Genomic DNA, 23,401 nt, shown 5'->3' with positions numbered 1-23,401 from the left:
TCCATGTTAAAGGCAATAAAGACACTTTAATGACACTTAAATGCTGAGGCAGTAAGAGACACAGTGAACTGAAAGCATCACACTCATCTTCTTCATCATCATCATCATCGTCACCATTATGTGACATCATCACCACCATGTGACACAGACACGAGGACAGACGGGTCCACAGGTCACTTCAGAGATAATATTGATCGATCAGTCAGGTTATAGATTGTATAATGCTTTTAATATATGGAGCTACTTTACTGGAGCTTATTATTATTACACGCTGAGTAATTCAAAAGCTGTTTAATACGTCTTAAAGAAGCAGTCCATCACTTCAGGAGACACTCTGGTTCTCAGGTCTGTCAGCCAATCGGAAGAGAGGATTCAGGCCTCACTCATGTTGTCTGTGAAGTAACGTTATCGGGTCGATGCTAACGTCCACTATTGTTTCCTATTGTGTGTTAGCTGCAGGAGCTAAAAGCTAACTAAGAGCAGCTGATGTGAGACAGTACAGATGATTACAACCTTCAAATAAACATCGGCAGCGGCACCAACCAGAGAATTAACTCCTCCAGCTCTTCATATATATTATAGTAAAATATTCACATTTGAATGAAACTTAGATTATTGAATTAAAAGGAGTTAAAACATGAAGAATGTGAGCCTACATGTGTTTTGCTTACAGTTACAGGAAGTGACCCACCTCAGACTCTCTTCTCATTGGTTCACAGACCTGAGGAATCCAGATGTGTTGACTGTCATCTAAATCAGCTGACTACAGGAGGGACTGCTGATTGGTTGGTTAGTTAACTCGATACAAACAGACAGATTTCAAATTGTTGTAAGTTCATTTTGAAAGTTTCTTCCTGGGTCCACTGTTTGTGCTAAGCTAAGCTACTCATCTTCTCATCTCACTCTGAAGAACAAGTTTAAAACTTCTAGAATGTTTAATAACAGAGGACCCGCGTCGCCTCTCTGAGGAACTCCACCTGATAGAAACAGAGAACCAGAGTATCTTCTGAGATGTTGGACTGCTCCTTTAAATCTAACGTCTCTTTGTTCTACAGAGAAACATGTGTTGAGCTACAGAGGAGTTAACACTGTGAAGCCTTGGTTATACTTTCCAACGATGAGCGGACGTGGAAACGTTTGGATCTTTTTACTCCGTGATGGTTTCTGGATGCTCCTCAAAGTTCCTCATGGTCTACGTCGATCAACCTCCACGTAGTTAAAAAAGGGGCATGTCTGGTGATGTCACTTTGCTCACGACCCTCCAATAAATCAAGCTTTAAAGTCCACGATTGTTTCCTCAAATGTCTCTACAGAGGATCCGGGTCATCCACTAGTCCTGGTTCCAGTCTGATGATGAATAGGAAGAATCAGCTCAGACAGTGTCTCCAGTAGAGGAGTTCTGATCCAGGTATAGGTCTTCAGACAGAGGGTCAGATTGCAGAGTTACGACATGGACAGAAACCTTCACTGGGTTTGTTCTGGTTCTGGTCTTGATGCTTTCAGGTCCATAGAGGTTCAGGTAAGATCGTTTCAAGAGTGATTATTCAACCCATTTTTTCTCAAGAACCTTTGTAGGAACTAAAAAGTTTTTTGAGAATCCAAGAATTTTTTTAACACATAAGAAAAGTTCTGGTCCAGGTACTTTCTAGAGGAACTGTTTCGGGATTTTTCTAGAGGTAACTTTTAGGGACTTTTCCAGAAACACAATCTTTTTAAAAACCCAGGGTCTTTCCTAGAACCATTTAAGGAATTTGCTATGTTTTCCAGGGACCCAGAAACTTTCTGAGGTGCTCAGTAACCTTTCAAGGAACCTTTTCAGGAACTCAGGACCCAGAAACCCTTTTCCAAGAACACAAAAGCACTTTGATGGACTGGAAGTTTTCCAGGATCTTTTCTCAAAGTTCAACAACAACATTACCTCCAGGTCTACCAGAGGAACCTAGTTCAGGTTCTGGATCCTGGGCCGGAGTCGGATCTGGAGTTCACTTCTCTGAATTAATTGTTTTACGTAGTGTTTTAAGGATTTGACCCAACAACCGGCCCCGAGTGGCAAGGTTAACAAGTGCAAACTTAGAACCGGATCCAGACCAGAGCCTAGACTCCATGTTCAGTCTGAAGAAAATCTGATGGATTGATGATGTTTTAGCAGGTGGAGGGAAGTTGTAAACCATGACGACGGGCCTCAGGACTTGTTGTCGTCATAGAGGTCTAGCGAGGCCTGGATGTCTGGTAGCTCCATCTCACAGACCACCAGAGGAGACATCGAGGTCCTGTTGAAGAAGTGACCTCCGCCTGAAGAGACAGAAACACAACATGCTCCATATTAGTCATAACGATACATCTACAAACATGTGGTATTAGTGTTCATTTACTTCAGTATGAACATCAGTTGTATCAACACCAACATGTCAAATCTACACAAAGAGTATCTCAGGCTGAACTGATGACATCATCAGGTGTGTATTTATGATGTCATTGGCTCTATCTAGTGGACATTTTGAGACACTGCAGCAAACCAAACAGAGCCTGAATGAAAAACTATCAAATCTGACAAACCAGGGTCATCTTTACTCTTAAGGAAATCATATTATTATTCTGTGGTGGTCTTAAAACTGTTTTTTATTTCTTTGAATCCTATTTAGATCTTTTCTGCTCAGTGACAGTTTTAATTTTCTTCATGACAGCGTAAAGTTACCGTATGATCACATTAATACTGTCACAAAGCAACTTTTCCCTGTCATAAAGCAACTTCTAACTCTTAACATTATAAAGTTGCTAAATGACGCTGTAAAGCTGTTCCATGACAGTGTAAAGAGGTCTTTTAAATAATTAAAAGTTGCCTTTGGTGATTAGTTGCCCTAACAGTAAAGACTTTTATGGTTATTGTGCCGTGTGGTGCAGTGTCTTACTGGTCACAGCAATGGTGATGTCAGCAGGTGTTCTGGGCGTGGCCTCAGGGTGGGGGGGGCTGAGCGGCTCAAGGCTAATGGACGGCTGGTCGCCCAGCGTCAGCCTCTGACCACCGGACGCCTGACTGACGCCCAGACGCTCCACATCCAACACCACGCTGTCCACGCAGGGAAGACTGGTCTGAGGACAGAGAAGACAGCGGATAGACAAAGGACACATAGAAGACAGACAGAGAAAAGGAGACAATAACTTGTTAATAACACACCTGGTATGTTTGTGTTGTCAATATCAGTGAAGACTCACCATGATGCCGAGAGCTTTGAGGATGTTGAGTTTACACATGGGACAGGTGCAGTGTTCGTTCAGCCAGGGGTCCACGCACAGCTTATGGAAGACATGTCTGCAGAGACGGGTCATCAAACCATTAGTACCAACAGGACACAGGTCATCACACCATCAGAACCAACAGGACAGGGTCATCACACCATCAGAACCAACAGGACACGGGTCATCACACCATCAGAACCAACAGGACACGGACAGGGTCATCTGGTTAGACTGGTGACACCGGTCTGGTGTTTTCAGACTCACTTGCAGGGCAGAATGCGAACCACATCGTTGAGCTGGTACGCTTCAATACACACGGCACAGTGGGTAAAGTCTGGATCCGTTTCCTGTGACAGAAAAACACAGATGAACATGTTGAAGTGATAGCAACATACTTCAAAACGAGGTTAATCCATAATATTATGATCATATCTGGTGTGAATTATTGCCGGAACTGGTGGTGGTGTCGAGTCTCTGTGGTGAGATTAACTGGTCAGTTTATCAACTGGTTAAATTAGTAACTGGTCAGTGTATTAACTGGTTAAATTAGTAACTGGTCAGTCTATCAACTGGCTAAATTAGTAACTGATCAGTGTATTAACTGGTTAAATTAGTAATTGGTCAGTGTATCAACTGGTCAGTGTATCAACTGGTTAAATTAGTAACTGGTCAGTGTATTAACTGGTTAAATTAGTAACTGGTCAGTGTGTCAACTGGTCAGTGTATCAACTGCTTAAATTAGTAACTGATCAGTGTATCAACTGGTTAAATTAGTAACTGGTCAGTGTATCAACTGGTTAAATTAGTAATTGGTCAGTGTATCAACTGGTTAAATTAGTAACTGGTCAGTGTATCAACTGGTTAAATTGGTAACTGGTCAGTGTATCAACTGGTTAAATTAGTAACTGGTCAGTGTATTAACTGGTTAAATTAGTAACTGGTCAGTCTATCAACTGGCTAAATTAGTAACTGATCAGTGTATTAACTGGTTAAATTAGTAATTGGTCAGTGTATCAACTGGTCAGTGTATCAACTGGTTAAATTAGTAACTGGTCAGTGTATTAACTGGTTAAATTAGTAACTGGTCAGTGTGTCAACTGGTCAGTGTATCAACTGCTTAAATTAGTAACTGGTCAGTGTATCAACTGGTTAAATTAGTAATTGGTCAGTGTATCAACTGGTCAGTGTATCAACTAGTTAAATTAGTAACTGGTCAGTGTATCAACTGGTTAAATTGGTAACTGGTCAGTGTATCAACTGGTTAAATTAGTAATTGGTCAGTGTATCAACTGGTTAAATTAGGAACTGGTCAGTGTATCAACTGGTCAGTGTATCAACTGGTCAGTGTATCAACTGGTTAAATTAGTAACTGGTCAGTGTATTAACTGGTTAAATGAATAACTTAACTGGTCAGTGTATTAACTGGTTAAATTGGTAAATGGTCAGTGTATTAAGTGCTTAAATTAGTAACTGGTCAGTGTATCAACTGGTTAAATTAGTGACTGGTCAGTGTATTAACTGGTTAAATTAGTAACTGGTCAGTGTGTTAACTGGTTAAATTAGTAACTGGTCAGTGTATTAACTGGTTAAATTAGTAATTGGTCAGTGTATCAACTGGTCAGTGTATCAACTGGTTAAATTAGTAACTGGTCAGTGTATCAACTGGTTAAATTAGTAACTGGTCAGTGTATCAACTGGTCAGTGTATCAACTGGTTAAATTAGTAACTGGTCAGTGTATCACCTGGTTAAATTAGTAACTGGTCAGTGTGTTAACTGGTTAAATTAGTAACTGGTCAGTGTATCAACTGGTTAAATTAGTAACTGGTCAGTGTACCAACTGGTTCAATTAGTGACTGGTCAGTGTATTAACTGGTTCAATTAGTAACTGGTCAGTGTGTTAACTGGTTAAATTAGTAACTGGTCAGTGTATTAACTGGTTAAATTAGTAACTGGTCAGTGTATTAACTGGTTAAATTAGTAATTGGTCAGTGTATCAACTGGTCAGTGTATCAACTGGTTAAATTAGTAATTGGTCAGTGTGTTAACTGCTTAAATTAGTAACTGGTCAGTGTGTTAATTGCTTAAATTAGCAACTGATCCGTGTATCAACTGGTTAAATTAGTAACTGGTCAGTGTATCAACTGGTTAAATTAGTAACTGGTCAGTGTATCAACTGGTTAAATTAGTAACTGGTCAGTGTATTAACTGGTTAAATTAGGAACTGGTCAGTGTGTTAACTGGTTGAATTAGTAACTGGTCAGTGTGTTAACTGGTTCAATTATTAACTGGTCAGTGTATTAACTGGTTAAATTATTAACTGTTCACTGTGTTAACTGGTTCAATTAGTAACTGATCAGTGTCTTCTGCCATTTTAGACTTCCTCTCAGCTGTTTCCTTGCAGTGACTCGTCATATCTTTGTTTATCTTCCCTAACCATCGTCCCGTGACCTCTGACCTTTGTGTCAGTGCAGAGTAAGGCAAGGCAAGTTTATTTGTATAGCACATTTCAACAACAAGGTAATTCAAAGTGCTTCACATAAAACCATTAAAAGCATCAAAACATAAGGCAAAAGAAAAGGAGATTTAAAAACAATTAAAGAAACAGTGTAAGAAATACAATTCAGTAAAATGCAGAAATGCAGGAAATTGATTCATATATTAATTGAATGTGGTTGAATTAAAGGCAGCAGCAAACAGAAAAGTCTTCAATCTTGATTTAAATGAGCTGAGGGTCTCAGCAGACCTGCAGCTTTCTGGACTTTGTTCCAGATATGTGGAGCAGAACAACTGAACGCTGCTTCTCCATGTTTAGTTCTGACTCTGGGAACAGAAAGTAGACCGGTCCCAGACGACCTGAGGGGTCGGGATGGTTCATAAGGTAGCAGCAGATCGGAGATGTATTTTGGCCCTAAACCATTCAGTGCTTTGTAAACCAACAGCAGGATTTTAAAGTCAATTCTTTGTTGGACAGGAAGCCAGTGCAAAGACCTCAGAACTGGAGTGATGTTATCCACCCTCCTGGTCTTAGTGAGGACTCGAGCTGCAGCGTTCTGAATCAGCTGCAGCTTTCTGACGGACTTTTTACAGAGACCTGTAAACACACCGTTACAGTCGTCCAGTCTGCTGAAGATAAATGCGTGGACAAGTTTTTCCAAATCCTGTTGAGACATAAGTCCTCTAATCCATGATATATTCTTCAGGTGATAGGAGGCTGATTTTGTAATTGTCTTGATATGGCTGTTCAGGTTGAGGTCTGAATCCATAACTACACCTAGATTTCTGGCTTGGTTTGTGGGTTTTAACATCAGTGATTGAAGCTGAGCGCTGATTTTCAATTGTTCGTCCTTGGTACCAAAAACAATTACTTCTGTTTTATCTTTGTTTAATTGAAGAACATTCTGGCACATCCAGTTGTTGGTTTGTTCAATGCAGTTACCCAGCCCTTGTATGGGATTATAGTCCCCTGGTGACATAGTTCTGTAGATTTGTGTGTCGTCTGCATAATTATGATAACACACTTTGTTGTTTTCCATAATCTGAGCTAGTGGAAGCATGTAGATGTTGAACAGAAGAGGCCCCAGTATTGAACCTTGGGGAACACCACATGTAATTTTAGTCAGCTCTGATGTGTAATCAGCTACAGACACAAAGTATTCTCGGCCCTTCAAGTAGGATTCAAACCAGTTAAGTGCTGTGCCAGAGAGTACCACCCAGATTTTTAGTCTTTCTAGGAGTATGGCATGGTCGACCGTGTACTGAGATCTAGTAACACTAAGACTGAACTGAATGTTTAAGTGGATGTCGTTGAAAACCTTAACAAGAGCAGTTTCAGTGCTGTGGTGCTGTCGAAAGCCTGACTGGAAAACATCAAAGCAGTTATTTACGGCCAAGAAGTCGGTCAGCTGTTGGAAAACCGCTTTTTCAATTATTTTACTTAAAAATGGGAGGTTTGATGTTGGCCTATAATTTTTCATCGTTGCGGAGTCTAAACTAGCCTTCTTTAGGAGTGGTTTAATAACTGCAGTTTTTAGGGCTTGTGGGAAGACACCTGAGAGAAGGGATGTGTTTACAATTTGTAAAAGATCAGTGGTCATGCAGTTTGAAATATTTTTGAAAAAGTGTGTTGGTAGAATATCCAAGCAGCAGGAGGATGACTTCAGATGTTGTATGATGTCTTCTAGGCTTCTACGGTCGATTGAATAAAATTGTGTCATGATATTTGAATGAATGTTATTCAGAGATCGGGACAACACATATCCTGTGGTTGGTGTGGAGGCACTGACTAATTTTCTGAATTTTGTCAGTAAAAAAGGTGGCAAATTGATTGCATGCCCAGGTGGATTGGAGTTCAGCAGCTACCGACACTGGAGGGTTTGTTAGCCTGTCGACGGTAGCAAATAAGGCGCGTGTATTGTTCTTGTTTTTGGTTATGATGTCAGAGAAGAAGGACTGCCTTGCATTTCTAAGTTCCAAATTATAATTGCGAAGTCTCTCTTTATAGATGTCACAGTGAACCTGGAGATTCGTTTTTCACCACCTGCGCTCAGCTTTCCGACACTCTCGTTTCTCCATTCTGACCAGCGTAGCATTTCTCCAAGGAGATCTTTGCTTACCCGAGACAACCTTCACTTTAGTGGGTGCAATGGCATCAATAATATTTATAACTTTAAAATTGAAGCCATCTACAAGCTCATTGACTGAGAGACAAGAGAGGGCTGGTGTGGAGGAGAACTTCTGAATAAATAGTTCACTGGTGTTTTCAGAGATGTAGCGCTTTGTCACAACCTTGGTTTGGACATTTGTGTGCAAGGAGATTGCACTCTCAAAGAAAACACAGAAATGATCAGAGAGTGCAACATCAGTCACAGCAACCTTGGAAATGTTTACACCTTTGGTGATGATTAGGTCCAGAGTGTGCCCCCTGTTGTGGGTGGGTCCTGTCACATGCTGAGTCAGATCATAGTTATCAAGGACACCACATAGTTCTATAGACTCTCTGTCCTGGGGATTATCAACATGGATATTAAAGTCACCAACAATAACAACACAGTCAAAATCAATACAGATTACAGACAGCAGTTCAGTAAACTCATCAAAGAAGGTTGCACAGAATTTGGGCGGTCTGTAAATGTTTAGGAATGAAGCTTGAGTGGAATTCAGAGCCACATATTCAAAAGAACCAAAATGACCAAAGGGCATCTGCTTGCATTGAAGAGAATCATTAAATAAAACAGCAACTCCACCTCCTTTCTTATGCGCTCTTGTTTCACTCATGAAACTGAAGTTGTGAGGTGTTGATTCAATAAGAACAGCTGCACTGTTATCTTGATTTAACCAAGTTTCAGTTAAAAACAAAATGTCCAGTTTGTGCCGAACAATAAAATCATTGATTAAAAATGTTTTTCCTGACAGAGACCTGACATTTAATAAAGCTAAGTTTAATGTGGTTCAAGCTTTCTTTGCCCAATTTATTTGGACAGGCTGACGAGGAATGTATGCTAAGTTTGATAAGTTAGCATGTTTAATGTTGTTTCTTCGCAGCCTCACCTTTCTTTTTCTATAAACGTGCAGGACAGGAATTGAAGCGGCTAGCTGCATACAGGGCCCCGACTTTTCCTGGAGAGTCATTGGTGTCATTAGCATTGTAGCCTGGACCCAGAAGATATCAATTATTTCCTTTATCAGGTAGAGGAGACAGAGGATGGTTGTAGTACCGTCGAGGAGTGGGGGAGAGGAGTGTGTTTGGTTCCAGCAATGACCAGCTCTTTCATGTGGTCAGTGAACTCCAGGTGGGGGGAGGATGGGGAGAGTGTGAGAGAGGCTTGCGATCCAAAGTATGGACCCGAAGTAGGTGCTGGGGAGGGAGGTAAAGACTCCTCGTCTAGGAAGGGTGGGGAAAGTGGGAGATCGGAGGCGGTCCCTGATGATGAGGTTGGAGACTCCTCCTTTTGGCTGTCGTTAGGCGGGGGCATCCTTCCCGTAAGGTCTCCATGGCGATGATGTGTGGTTATCTCTTGTTTAGACTCCTCTTGTGTCTTGTCCTTGGCAGTAGGGACAGACGAGTGACGCAGGGTAAAAAATAGGTTAGAGGTAAACAGTTTTACCCCTGACTTGTTAAGGCAAACTCCATGCGCTGTAAAAAGATGTCTGCGCTCCCAGAAAAGGTCGAAATTGTTGATAAAATGTACTGAATGGTCAGTACATGCAGTTGACAGCCATTTGTTCAGTGCAAACAGCCTGCTGAATCCTTCATCTCCTCTGACTGGTGGGAGAGGGCCACTGATGAACACCTCAGCCTTGACAGAGCTGACTGTGTTTAACAGATCAGAGGTGCAGAGGCAAGAGAAAGCAGCAAAGCGACTGCACTCTCTCATCAAGGTCAAGGAGTACACATCCATCACAACACAGAATCTGAAACCTCTGGGTCCTTCTACCCACCATGTATCAGACCTGAGTCCCCTACCTTAAATCCTTCATTCAGCACCACAGAAGAAGAAGGAGGTAACAGATGTCTTTACCTTGTCTCCTTTCTTCACCGTCCTCGTCGTTAACTTCCCGATGGCTTTCTTTGCTGCATCGCCAAGACGACGCTGAGAGATGGAGAGAGAGGACACATGTAAGATTATAACATGTACTACAGTACTACTGTGGTTAGGTCCAGAGTACTACAGTACTACTGTGGTTAGGTCCAGAGTAATACAGTACTACTGTCTTTAGGTCCAGAGTACTACAGTACTACAGTCGTTAGGTCCAGAGTACTACAGTACTACTGTTAGGGCTGGGCGGTATGACCAAAAATGCATATCACGGTATTTTGTAAGATTCTAGCGGTTTCACTGTATTTTTTTTCACGTTAAAGCATTAATTAATTAACGCCGAAAATAACCGGCCGGCCAACCGACCAGCGAGCGGTGAACAGCTGTTTGTGTGGCGTGTCTTCCGTTCCGTCACTTCCTGTTTCCTTCACCTACATTCCCCTGGGTCCTAAATCCCTCCATGTACAGCGTCTTATCACCCTCTATGTACCAGCGTACATTTATAACAAATGCCACACATATTACGGTAATCAGTGTTGCATATGTGTCTCACCAAAATACCTTTTGTTGTTCAGTCTTTGTTCATCCTGCATCGCTCTTTTCTGTTCTTTAAGCTCTAGCCCTATTTGTAGGCCTCTGCTCGAAAATGGCATACCCATACTAAAGTGACCACAGTTCTGTAACTATAAGGTCTATTTTAATAATTTTTTAGGCTATCATCAGATCACAACACTGGTGAGATTGTTCAGTGGGTAATATTGTGTATATGTTGCTGGTTAATATAGTAAATGAAGACATTACACAGCTCAAATTGAAAATATTCAGGTTCGCCTGAAGAAAAAGCACTTTCATTGATATTGTGTTTTTGAAATAATGCAGCTGGCTGCCTAAAACTCTCCCAAATAATAGCACAACCTATGTATGTATGATCAGTAGTCGTAGAATAACGTTTGGCTGGGATAAAGTGAAGAATAAGAGGCTTTAGTACATTTTAGTATCATTTTCGAACCAGCTGTTGCAGCTCTTACATTGTACTTTTATATTCTATATAACTATATATTTCACTTTTTTTATCACTCATATTATTCAATACATCCAAATACAGCTGTTTAGAATCATTTTGAGAGCAAGGCTCCTGTCAAAGCATGTTTCTGGCTGTCATCTATAGGATTTTCTCAGTTCCTGTGTGTGTATGTGGCTGTAGCTCAGCCTATCATCGGTCGATTTCAGTCAATGAGCCCGCCTTCGACACGTCAGTCTCAGGAAGGCATGTGTCGAATTTGGTGTTGATTGACAGAAGTTTCAGCCAGTAAAGTTGCAAGAAGTGTCGCGTCTCCCCGAGCATAAATTTCCGCTCGCCGGAAGTCTGACCGCTCGCCCAAGCTGGATTGACCGCTCTTATACTGGAAACAGCTCGGCAGTAAACCGGATGCAGTTGGCATCAATGATGGTAGTTTTGAACCGGATAATCTGCGAAGTTATGTACTCATTTTTCATAAAACGTGACCAAAAACCCACGATTTCTTTCGGCGAAGGGCAGTGCCATCTGATTTGAACACAAAGGTTTTGCTCAAGCTGAATCTGCAATTGGGCGACTGCTACCATCATAACTCCATCTGATCATCCACAACATGACTCAAATATCAAAACATGATCAATACTAAAGCAGCACCGAAAGTAACAACCCAGTCATTACTTGAAACTGAAACATGTCCTGTTCATCTTCAAAAGAAGTTGGTTTTCAAAATTGCGAGAATTCAGTCTCGCTCTTCTTGGGCTGAAGACTCGTCCTGCGATGCTAAATAGCCTTTCACAGGCCGCTGAGGCAGGTAGAGGTGTGTTCAGCGTCACAGACAGCTTGCGCACAGCTGGAAAGGATTTCCCTAATGCTAACGCTAATGCTAACGCTAACGCTGCGCTCTCTCGGCTCCTGTCAATCCTATGGTGTGGTGGTTAGCTATAGCTAACGTTAGCCAACGAGTGCTGCACAACTGTCAACACTTCCTCAGCTCACTAACTCGCTAGCGATCCACGGGTGTTGGTCTTCGTCACCACCGTCGTTTGTTGCGGGAGTAGCAGGTGCTTCCATTTCTGCTTCCGTCATGAAATCAGTCATCGTAGAGTGGAATTATACTCATGTAGTCGCCCGCTAGCTTATAGCATGTAGCATCCTGGGCATCACTGGGAATCAAAACACCGCGGCTTTGAGAGCACGTGTTTGCAATTGTGCATTAACGTGATGAACCAATGATTTAACTTGCTGCTCGGACCACTGATTCACCAAACCTGTATATGATTCAGCCGGTATACCGCCCAGCCCTAACTACTGTGGTTAAGTCCAGAGTACTACAGTACTCTGAATACTACTACAGGCGTGAGTAGATGCTGACTCCCTGACAGACTGCAGGAAGTGAAGTGAAGGTTGTTCTGGAGCAGAGTCCTGAGTGGTTATATTACACTGGGGGGGGGGGGGGGTGGACCACTTCCAGCAGAGATTCATCTCATAAAATATTAATGATTCATCTGAACCAGAGGAGGAGGGTGTTAGCTGTGTTTTAAGCCTGTTAGCGGTGTGTTAGCTTTAAGTATTATGTTAGTGGTATGTTAGCAATATGTCAACAATGTTAACATGAGTTAGCATGTTAGCTGTATGGTAACGTGTGTCAGCTGTATATAAGCATGTTAGCGGTGTGTTAGCGGTGTGTTAGCATGCTACCTGGCTGCGGTCCCGGGCGCTGGTGTAGCGGATCTTCTGGATAAAGTAGAAGATGAGCCAGGCTGATGAAATGATCATCAGGACGATGAAGGAGATGGAAACAAACACCAGCGAGCCTCGGTTGATGTTTTTGGTGGGACCACGTTGACCCACCACCACAGAGACCAGGACCGTCAGGTTCCTCTCCAGGTGTGCCAGGATCTCTTTACCGTACGCCTCTGTGATCATCACGGCCACCGTGTCACCAGTACCTGAACAGACAGAACCAGTAAGAGAACCAGTGAAAACAGTATAATACTTCAACACTGTACTGCAGTATAACACTACTACGCAGTGCTACTCAGTACTGCAGTATAACAGTTCTACACTGTACTGCAGTATAACAGTTCTACACTGTACTGCAGTATAACAGTTCTACACTCTACTGCAGTATATCACTACAATGCAGTACTACGCAGTACTACAGTATAACAGTTCTACACTGTACTGCAGTATTACAGTTCTACACTGTACTGCAATATAACACTACTACAAACTACTGCAGTGTAACAGTTCTACACTGTACTGCAGCATAACAGTACCACACTGTACTAGAGTATAACAGTACTACACTGTACTGCAGTATAACAGTTATACACTGTACAGTACTACAGTATAACAGTACTACAATGTACTGCAGTATAACAGTTCTACACTGTACTGCAGTATAACAATACCACACTGTACTAGCGTATAACAGTACTACACTGTACTGCAGTATAACAGTTATACACTGTAAAGTACTACAGTATAACAGTACTACAATGTACTGCAGTATAACAGTTCTACACTGTACTGCAGTATAACAATACCACACTGTACTAGAGTATAACAGTACTACACTGTACTGCAGTATAACAGTACCACACTGTACTAGAGCATAACAGTACTACACTGTACTGCAGTATAACAGTTATACGCTGTAAAGTACAACAGTTCTACACTGTACTGCAGTATAACAGTACTACACTGTACTAGAGTATAACAGTACTACACTGTACTGCAGTATAACAGTTCTACACTGTAAAGTACTACAGTATAACAGTACTACACTGTACTAGAGTATAACAGTACTACACTGTACTAGAGTATAACAGTACTACACTGTACTGCAGTATAACAGTACTACACTGTACTAGAGTATAACAGTACTACACTGTACTGCAGTATAACAGTTCTACATTGTACTGCAGTATAACAGTACTACACTGTACTGCAGTACAACAGTTCTACACTGTACTGCAGTATAACAGTTCTACACTGTACTGCAGTATAACAGTTCTACACTGTACTAGAGTATAACAGTACTACACTGTACTGCAGTATAACAGTTCTACACTGTACTGCAGTATAACAGTTCTACACTGTACTGCAGTATAACAGTACTACACTGTACTGCAGTATAACAGTTCTACACTGTACTGCAGTATAACAGTTCTACACTGTACTGCAGTATAACAGTTCTACACTGTACTGCAGTATAACAGTTCTACACTGTACTGCAGTATAACAGTACTACACTGTACTGCAGTATAACAGTTCTACACTGTACTGCAGTATAACAGTACTACACTGTACTAGAGTATAACAGTACTACACTGTACTGCAGTATAACAGTTCTACACTGTACTGCAGTATAACAGTACTACACTGTACTGCAGTACAACAGTTCTACACTGTACTGCAGTATAACAGTTCTACACTGTACTGCAGTATAACAGTTCTACACTGTACTGCAGTATAACAGTTCTACACTGTAAAGTACTACAGTATAACTCAGGTACACCATACACTACACCTGCTCAGGTACACTGTACACTACTTCCTGACAGTAACATGCAGGTTCTGACCTTCGTGTCCCATCTTGACCGTCTTGTCGGTGGAATTGTTGTAGATGAGGACGGCCGTGGCGTTGTAGGCGGCCGCTTTCAGAATCTTCTCTTTAAAGGTGCAGTTTCCTCTCTGCAGCAGCGCCACCCACTGGACGCCCCGAGGAGGGACCAGGAACCGAGTGCCGGGGTCGCAGCCCTGCCGGTCCACCACTGAGGAAACAGACCGGTAGCATGGTTACCGCTTTATTACAAAGATAACACACTCACATTTTAAAGAGATGTTCGATTAGTATTTCCTTTTGAGTGTTTTTAATGTCGCCACTGAAATCAGATTTAGGTTCACTTATTGATCACCATCACCAGATCATCATCACTGACAGCTGAAATATTACAGAGTGGTGTAACAATAGAGGAAACAAAAGAAACGTATCTACCCAACACACACAAACTACTGGTAATAAACAGTGGCTACAAGGTTAGCGCTGTGGCTATCCACCATGAATAACAACGGTTATTTGTCCCTGATGACATCACTAATGACATCAGGGACAGGAAATACCACAAACAGCTCACAGAATGGTCTAAAGGTTTCACACAGAGAAGGTCTAGACTGAACTCTACCAGTAAACAGTATCAGTTGTTCCAGATGTCAGCTGCAGTGTCCTTCAGAGTCTGACTGTAATCTGACCTGAGAATAGAGACGCCTCGACCTTCAGCCTGAGCACTGCAGTGGCTCAGTACTTCAGATACTACTACATATACTACATATTCTACTACATATACTACATAAACTACTACTGATACTACCAGGCACTTTCAAATGTAAAAGCACCAGCAGCAGAGTACCTCCATTCAAAGCATCCATTCTACCTCCATTCTAACCCTTACTTCCAATCAAACCTAACCCTAACCCTACCTCCATTCAAAGCATCCAGTCTGTATGAAGCAGGACTCTAACATATGACACTGAGACCGTCATAAGGAACATATGGTTCTCGATGACGTTGTTAGACTACCTCGTTACATTACCTCGTTAGACTACCTCGTTATATTACCTCGTTACATTACCTCGTTAGACTACCTCGTTACATTACCTCGTTACATTACCTCGTTAGATTACCTTGTTACATTACCTCGTTACATTACCTCGTTGCATTACCTCGTTAGACTACCTCGTTAGACTACCTCGTTAGACTACCTCGTTAAATTACCTCGTCAGATAACGTCGTTAAATTACCTCATAAAAAATACCACCTTATAACCACATGATGGCGCCACATATATTATCAGTTTCTAAGGCTGTAACTATGTACGTATTAAATGTACGTACCTATGTACGTATTAAATGTATGTAACGTTCGGTACGAGACTTGCAATACGTTTGAATAGTACTAGAGCATCTGGAAAATGCAGAAGCTTATATTCAGGAAAATATAATGTTTTCTGCACTCATGGACAGTGGTTCTCAGCTGGTCTGGCTGTGGGACCCACCATCACTAGGGTTGGGTATCGTTTGGGTTTTTTCCGATACCGGTGCTAAAACGATACTTTTAAAATGATACCGGTGCCTAAACGGTGCCTGAACAGATACCTTTTTCTTCAAATTGAACAATATATTAACTGTTAAAGTACACTATGAATATAAATAAATACAAAACACTTGGCTTCAAACTACAGCTTGAAACTTTTTCACTTCAAACTATGAACGATATATTAACTGTTAACATTTTACAGTATACTTAAATAAAATAAATACAAAACACACACACACTCTGTACACACACTACAGCTTCAAACTTCAGCAATTATTTTGCAGAAATATGAGCATATTTGCCTCCTCTTGCAAAATAAGACCTCTCCTGACTTATTTAATTTTATTTAACCAGTTGGTGGCGCTAATGTGCCAATTCGTCGTTTGCCAACCGCCACTACACCTCGAAGAAGAAGAAAGTTCCGCGTGCCTGTGTTGTTGTGCTTACGAGCGAGCGGCAGAGCTAAGTACCCGGATGTCGATGGAGGAAGTCAGGAGCCTGCCAGCCGTATGACAGATCTCGTTCTTTGTTTTTTTCAATAAATCATGGCCGAAGCTTCGCCAGAATGATGGAGCGGTTTGTTTCTAAGCGCCCACGGCTCGTCCGGTTGTAATAATATTATGAGTGAGGAGCGGAGGACCGAGGCATTAGCCTCGGTCCTAGGACGAGCTAACCTAGGACGGAGTCATCAGAGTAGTGTAAAAAAAGTATTTCAATCGGGTCAGGCACCGAAAGGAAGCACCGAAATCTGCGTTGCATTTCGGTCTGGTAGATACCGGTCGTATAGGAACCGGTACCATACTGGCACCGGTTTTCGGTACCCAACCCTAACCATCACTCCTTAATGACAAGTCACGGCCCAAAGAGATCGTCTTATGATTTTACTTTCACAATTTGAACATTGAATGTACTGCTCTGCAATGTCTTTCCTCATCTCAGCCCCCTGTGTCATGGTGTGTGGTGCATCTCACTCAGTCAGAATGCCCATATTTAATTGGCTGAGCTGCATCACGTGATGTGATTCACTACCCGACTAAGCCTCTGCTGTTTCGTTTCACGATAGTCACATGTTCGCCCACTGACCAATCACAGCGCACTCTGCACCTCGCGGCAGATACTGAGCTGCACAAATGCTGACGTCATTATAGGCCGGCTCGCAGGCGCTGACACGTCAAAGGAGACGCCCAACATGTCAAACTAAAGATCTGATTGGTTGAACACTATGACAATCAACAATATCGTCCCCATTCACTTAAAGTGCAGATGGATGCACTTATGAGTCTGCAGGCCTCTGGCTCTGTTCTACCTAGAGACACAGAGGTGAACTCTGATTGGATAAAAGCTCTACTTAAAACAAGCTGCACTGGAAGCAGAGCAACTGAGGAAGACAGGAGCTGTGCAATGAGAACATAAGATAATGGGAAAAATATGTTTATAAATTATAATACATGTAGTGTATTTAAGAAAAATTATTAAATTATAAAATTTAGGCCAGCAGAGAAGGCCTTGCAGGCCCTGACGGCCCACCACTGCCTCGTAGCATTACCTCGTAGCATTACCTCGTTGCATTACCTCGTAGCATTACCTCGTAGCATTACCTCGTAGCATTACCTCGTTGCATTACCTCGTTGCATTACCTCGTTGCATTACCTCGTTGCATTACCTCGTAGCATTACCTCGTTGCATTACCTCGTTGCATTACCTCGTTGCATTACCTCGTAGCATTACCTCGTTGCATTACCTCGTAGCATTACCTCGTAGCATTACCTCGTAGCATTACCTCGTTGCATTACCTCGTAGCATTACCTCGTAGCATTACCTCGTAGCATTACCTCGTTGCATTACCTCGTTGCATTACCTCATTGCATTACCTCGTAGCATTACCTCGTAGCATTACCTCGTTGCATTACCTCGTAGCATTACCTCGTTGCATTACCTCGTAGCATTACCTCGTTGCATTACCTCGTTGCATTACCTCGTTAAAACAGGAGACAGAACTGTTGTTTTTCTTTAACTCTGGGTAATTCATTTATTGTTTTTTTATTTAGTGATTGTGTTTGGATCACATGAGTCTGAAACAATCAGGTGCGTTGCGATTAACCTCAAGTGTGACGTGACCGACCTCAGGTGTGATGTGATCTCAGGTGTGATGTGATCTCAGGTGTGATGTGATCTCAGGTGTGTTGTGATAATCGATAACGAAAACTATTTTAATTATCGATTATTATTGATAAAATCGATTCGTTGTTGCAGCCCTAGTTGTGACATCAGGTGTGATGTGATCTCAGGTGTGTTGTGACATCAGGTGTGATGTGATCTCAGGTGTGATGTGATCTCAGGTGTGTTGTGACATCAGGTGTGTTGTGACTAGGGCTGCAACTAACGATTATTTTAATAATCAATTAAGCAGGTGATTATTTTTTCGATTAATCGATGAATCGGACAAAAAATTTATTTAAAAAAAAAAGCATTAATTTACAACCCTTTATTCAAAAACAGAACCGATCTTCAGAAAGTGCACAAACAATTGCTCCTTGAACATCCTTGAGCTGTTAAAGTAATAATAAAAAAAACAAATGGACGAACACAAAAAAACATACACATGTGCACAAAATATGTATATTTTAGTTTAAAGGGACCTGAGCTGTCAGAACAATGAATAATTTATAAAAAATAAAGAAAAATACAAATCAGAAAACTTAACAGGATTTGTTTGAACGTCAGAACTTGTTCTCTACACTACACTCAGACTGAATCATCACCGTGGTGCTCCCGTGCCATATCATGTCGCTTTTGCATATCTTGCAATGAACACACTTTTTCAATGTATTAAGTGTGAAATGCTCCCACACCTTGGACGACTTCGGTCGTACTGATTCCTCTGCCCCCGCCATGTTTCAGAACAACTGTCAGGATCCAGGATCCCTGTCTGACCCGGTGTGTGTTTCCCCTGATCTCCTCTCCTCATGTGTCCTGTCATTCCCCTGTTTGTTATTGTGTGCCATGTGCTCTGTTTGTCCTCTGCCTCCAGACACCTCCCATGGCCGCACCCTTGATTGTGCACAGCTGAGGACACTCCAGCCGATCACCTCCTGCAGCCTGACACACCAGACTCAGGGCCCACTAATGAGTCTCCTGTCACTACATAAGCTCTGGTCCTGCAGTCTGGGGTTGTCAGGTCGTACCGTCTTTCACCCGCTGAAACCCCGTGGCATCCTCTGCCCTCCTTGTGTTTGTGGATTACACTCCGCCGCTCTGCCCTCCTTGTGGTCTACGGATTACAGTCCGCCGCTCTACCCACCTGGTGTTAAACGGACTACACTCGCCGTCAAGCCGCCAGGCCGCCGGTGTCGAGCCACGGGACTCACACCGTCGATCTGTCTACTCTCTGGTATCGAGCCACGGGACTTCACGCCGTCAACCCACCAGCCCTCCGGTGTCGAGCCACGGGCCTCACACCGTCGATCTGCCACTCTGGTGTCGGACTACGGGCTCCACACCTTCACCCAGTCTAAATAAAACCTGTTAATATTCACTTCTGTCTCCTGTGGTCTTGCGTTTGGGTCCTACCTGTGAACTCCCGTGACAACAACGTTACGGGTCCGATGCTCTTTCCTCTGTTGTAAATTGTTTGATCGCATGTTTACTTTTATTGTGAAGAGCATGAAAATGGAAATGATTTTACTGTGAAGAGACAGGAAGTAGCATGATACTTGCTTATTCACGGCAACAATGACAACGATAAGTGAAAACCTAACGTATATGTCGGGTGCAAGAGCGCGGTCTGTGCACTGTAACAGTTGTTAAACTGCAGTTTTCAGGAAGTAAAGTGTTCCGTTCTAAACCAGACATGTCTTGGTCGTCATTTGAAGCTCCACTTAAACAACCTGCGCTCCGCTCTTTTTTTCCTTTTTTTTTCTCTCAAACATCTCCGACTTATTGAGTGGCGTAATAATCGCTCGAGACAACGAATCGATAATGAAATTTGATAATCGATAATGAAAACTATTTTAATAATCGATTATCGATGAAATCGATTCGTTGTTGCAGCCCTAGTTGTGACCTCAGGTGTGATGTGACCTCAGGTGTAGTGTGACCTCAGGTGTGATGTGACCTCAGGTGTGATGTGATCTCAGGTGTAGTGTGACCTCAGGTGTGATGTGATCTCAGGTGTGACGTGACCTCAGGTGTGACGTGACCTCAGGTGTGACGTGACCTCAGGTGTAGTGTGACCTCAGGTGTAGTGTGACCTCAGGTGTAGTGTAGTGTGACCTCAGGTGTAGTGTGACCTCAGGTGTGATGTGACCTCAGGTGTGATGTGACCTCAGGTGTGATGTGACCTCAGGTGTGATGTGACCTCAGGTGTGATGTGACCTCAGGTGTGATGTGACCTCAGGTGTGATGTGACCTCAGGTGTGATGTGATCTCAGGTGTGATGTGACCTCAGGTGTAGTGTAGTGTGACCTCAGGTGTAGTGTGACCTCAGGTGTGATGTGACCTCAGGTGTGATGTGACCTCAGGTGTGATGTGACCTCAGGTGTGATGTGACCTCAGGTGTGATGTGACCTCAGGTGTGATGTGACCTCAGGTGTGATGTGACCTCAGGTGTGATGTGACCTCAGGTGTGATGTGATCTCAGGTGTGATGTGACCTCAGGTGTGATGTGATCTCAGGTGTGATGTGATCTCAGGTGTGATGTGATGTCAGTACCTCCGTGATGCTGTACAGGTGCGATGACGCGTCCCCTGGTGTCCACTTTAGGTGAGTTCTGTCCGTACGTCCCGTCATCGCTGCTCATCAGGTGGACAGCGTTCCCCCGTCCGTCTAGAACCGTGGCGTTAACCGTGGCGCCCACGTTCTCCTCCGACACCATGTTTCTGTCAGAGCGGGCCGCTGACACTGAGCGGGACAAAACCAGGACCAGGACCAACAAAGCAGGCAGACGGGTCCCCCTTGGGGACATCATGTCGTCCTTTCAGTCTTGGTTACATCCAAACTGCCAGGAGACAAAACAAAACTCCTTTCGACAACAACTTCCTGTCCAACTGTCTCCTGTATGCCAAATTAAAATGTGTTAATGTATCTTTATCATCAAAATATCTTTGTTTTTAATGTCCTCAAAAGCATCTTTATGCCTCAGGTCCTCTTAATGTCTCAGGTCTTCTTAATGTCTCTGTATGTCCTCTTAATGTCTCAGATCTTCTTAATGTCTCTGTATGTCCTCTTACTGTCTCAGGTCTTCTTAATGTCTCTGTATGTCCTCTTAATGTCTCAGATCTTCTTAATGTCTCTGTATGTCCTCTTAATGTCGCAGGTCTTCTTAATGTCTCTGTATGTCCTCTTAATGTCGCAGGTCTTCTTAATGTCCCTGTATGTCCTCTTAATGTCTCAGGTCTTCTTAATGTCCCTGTATGTCCTCTTAATGTCGCAGGTCTTCTTAATGTCCCTGTATGTCCTCTTAATGTCGCAGGTCTTCTTAATGTCTCTGTATGTCCTCTTAATGTCTCAGGTCTTCTAAATGTCCCTGTATGTCCTCTTAATGTCTCAGGTCTTCTTCATGTATCTGTATGTCCTCTTACTGTCTCAGGTCTTCTTAATGTCTCTGTATGTCCTCTTAATGTCTCAGATCTTCTTAATGTCTCTGTATGTCCTCTTAATGTCTCAGGTCTTCTAAATGTCCCTGTATGTCCTCTTAATGTCTCAGGTCTTCGTCATGTATCTGTATGTCCTCTTACTGTCTCAGGTCTTCTTAATGTCTCTGTATGTCCTCTTAATGTCTCAGATCTTCTTAATGTCTCTGTATGTCCTCTTAATGTCTCAGGTCTTCTTAATGTCCCTGTATGTCCTCTTAATGTCTCAGGTCTTCTTAATGTCCCTGTATGTCCTCTTAATGTCTCAGATCTTCTTAATGTCTCTGTATGTCCTCTTAATGTCTCAGGTCTTCTTAATGTCCCTGTATGTCCTCTTAATGTCTCAGGTCTTCTTAATGTCCCTGTATGTCCTCTTAATGTCTCAGGTCTTCTTAATGTCTCTGTATGTCCTCTTAATGTCTCAGATCTTCTTAATGTCTCTGTATGTCCTCTTAATGTCTCAGGTCTTCTTAATGTCTCTGTATGTCCTCTTAATGTCTCAGGTCTTCTAAATGTCTCTGTATGTCCTCTTAATGTCTCAGGTCTTCTAAATGTCCCTGTATGTCCTCTTAATGTCTCAGGTCTTCTTAATGTCCCTGTATTTCCTCTTAATGTCTCAGGTCTTCTTAATGTCTCTGTATGTCCTCTTAATGTCTCAGGTCTTCTAAATGTCCCTGTATGTCCTCTTAATGTCTCAGGTCTTCTTAATGTCCCTGTATTTCCTCTTAATGTCTCAGGTCTTCTTAATGTATCTGTATGTCCTCTTAATGTCTCAGGTCTTCTTAATGTATCTGTATGTCCTCTTAATGTCTCAGGTCTTCTTAATGTATCTGTATGTCCTCTTAATGTCTCAGGTCTTCTTAATGTCTCTGTATGTCCTCTTAATGTCTCAGGTCTTCTAAATGTCCCTGTATTTCCTCTTAATGTCTCAGGTCTTCTTAATGTCTCTGTATGTCCTCTTAATGTCTCAGGTCTTCTAAATGTCCCTGTATTTCCTCTTAATGTCTCAGGTCTTCTTAATGTATCTGTATGTCCTCTTAATGTCACAGGTCTTCTTAATGTCCCTGTATGTCCTCTTAATGTCTCAGGTCTTCTTAATGTCTCTGTATGTCCTCTTAATGTCTCAGGTCTTCTTAATGTCCCTGTATTTCCTCTTAATGTCTCAGGTCTTCTTAATGTCCCTGTATGGCCTCTTAATGTCTCAGGTCTTCTTAATGTCCCTGTATTTCCTCTTAATGTCTCAGGTCTTCTTAATGTATCTGTATGTCCTCTTAATGTCTCAGGTCTTCTTAATGTCCCTGTATGTCCTCTTTGAGTCATCTTAATGTTTCATCATGTCCTCACGCTGAGTGAAGTCCTGGATCAGCCTCTCGAGGACAGACAGTGTTGTCCGTGTGTCTGTCTGATCATGGAGCATCATCACAGGCCAACATCTGGACCTTCACGCCGCCATGTCTCTGGACCTGAGACCCTGGAGGTTAAAGACAATCAGAGACATTCAGAGGTTCATTCAATAAAAGCTCTTTTGACGTGCAGCCCCGTGACTCGGTGTTTAAACGCCGTTTGAAGCCGCTTTGTCTTACTGTCTGCAGGCGGACAGACAGGCAGCTTCCGAGCGACAGACCCCCGCCTGTCTGCGCTCTCCTCCCACCTTCTGTCCGTTGTGGTCCCGGTGAATGTCCGGTGGTCCTCGGTGGGTCTACGGAGGTCGGATCCTGCAAGGGTTCCGTGTTTTATTCCGGTTTTGTTCCAGCTTGTGGTCTCTTTGGTGCGGAGGCTCGAGCCCCGTCTCGGTTCTCAGTTTGGGGCGCACTGCGCATGCGCAGAGCCAGGAGAGGGGAGGCGGCAGACAGGGCGCGTGAGCGACAACTTCGTGTT

At 42.7% G+C, this 23,401-nt stretch overlaps 1 protein-coding gene across 2 annotated transcripts; it reads right to left on the bottom strand.

The window, feature by feature from the left end:
* Positions 1–25: 25 nt before the first annotated feature.
* On the bottom strand, positions 26–23,324 carry rnf130 (ring finger protein 130). Of its 2 annotated transcripts, none has more exons than XM_079268256.1 (10): positions 23,107–23,324; positions 22,868–22,994; positions 20,604–20,889; positions 14,380–14,571; positions 12,491–12,741; positions 9,757–9,828; positions 3,502–3,584; positions 3,214–3,310; positions 2,910–3,090; positions 26–2,292 (listed from the first exon to the last, which is right to left on the bottom strand). In XM_079268256.1, exons 3-10 carry the CDS (start codon positions 20,857–20,859, stop codon positions 2,183–2,185), a joined length of 1,242 nt encoding a protein of 413 aa, XP_079124382.1. In that variant the 5' UTR covers positions 20,860–20,889; positions 22,868–22,994; positions 23,107–23,324; the 3' UTR covers positions 26–2,182. The 2 variants fall into 2 exon arrangements, with proteins under 2 accessions (XP_079124382.1, XP_079124383.1); XM_079268257.1 differs by having other exon boundaries at positions 23,175–23,324.
* Between the last annotated feature and the right edge of the window lie 77 nt (positions 23,325–23,401).

The sequence above is a fragment of the Melanostigma gelatinosum genome, assembly GCF_949748355.1.
Source record: "Melanostigma gelatinosum genome assembly, chromosome: 5".
NCBI lineage: Eukaryota > Metazoa > Chordata > Actinopteri > Perciformes > Zoarcidae > Melanostigma > Melanostigma gelatinosum.
Note: the sequence above shows the minus strand (reverse complement) of the source record. Positions and strands in the feature narration are given on the sequence as shown.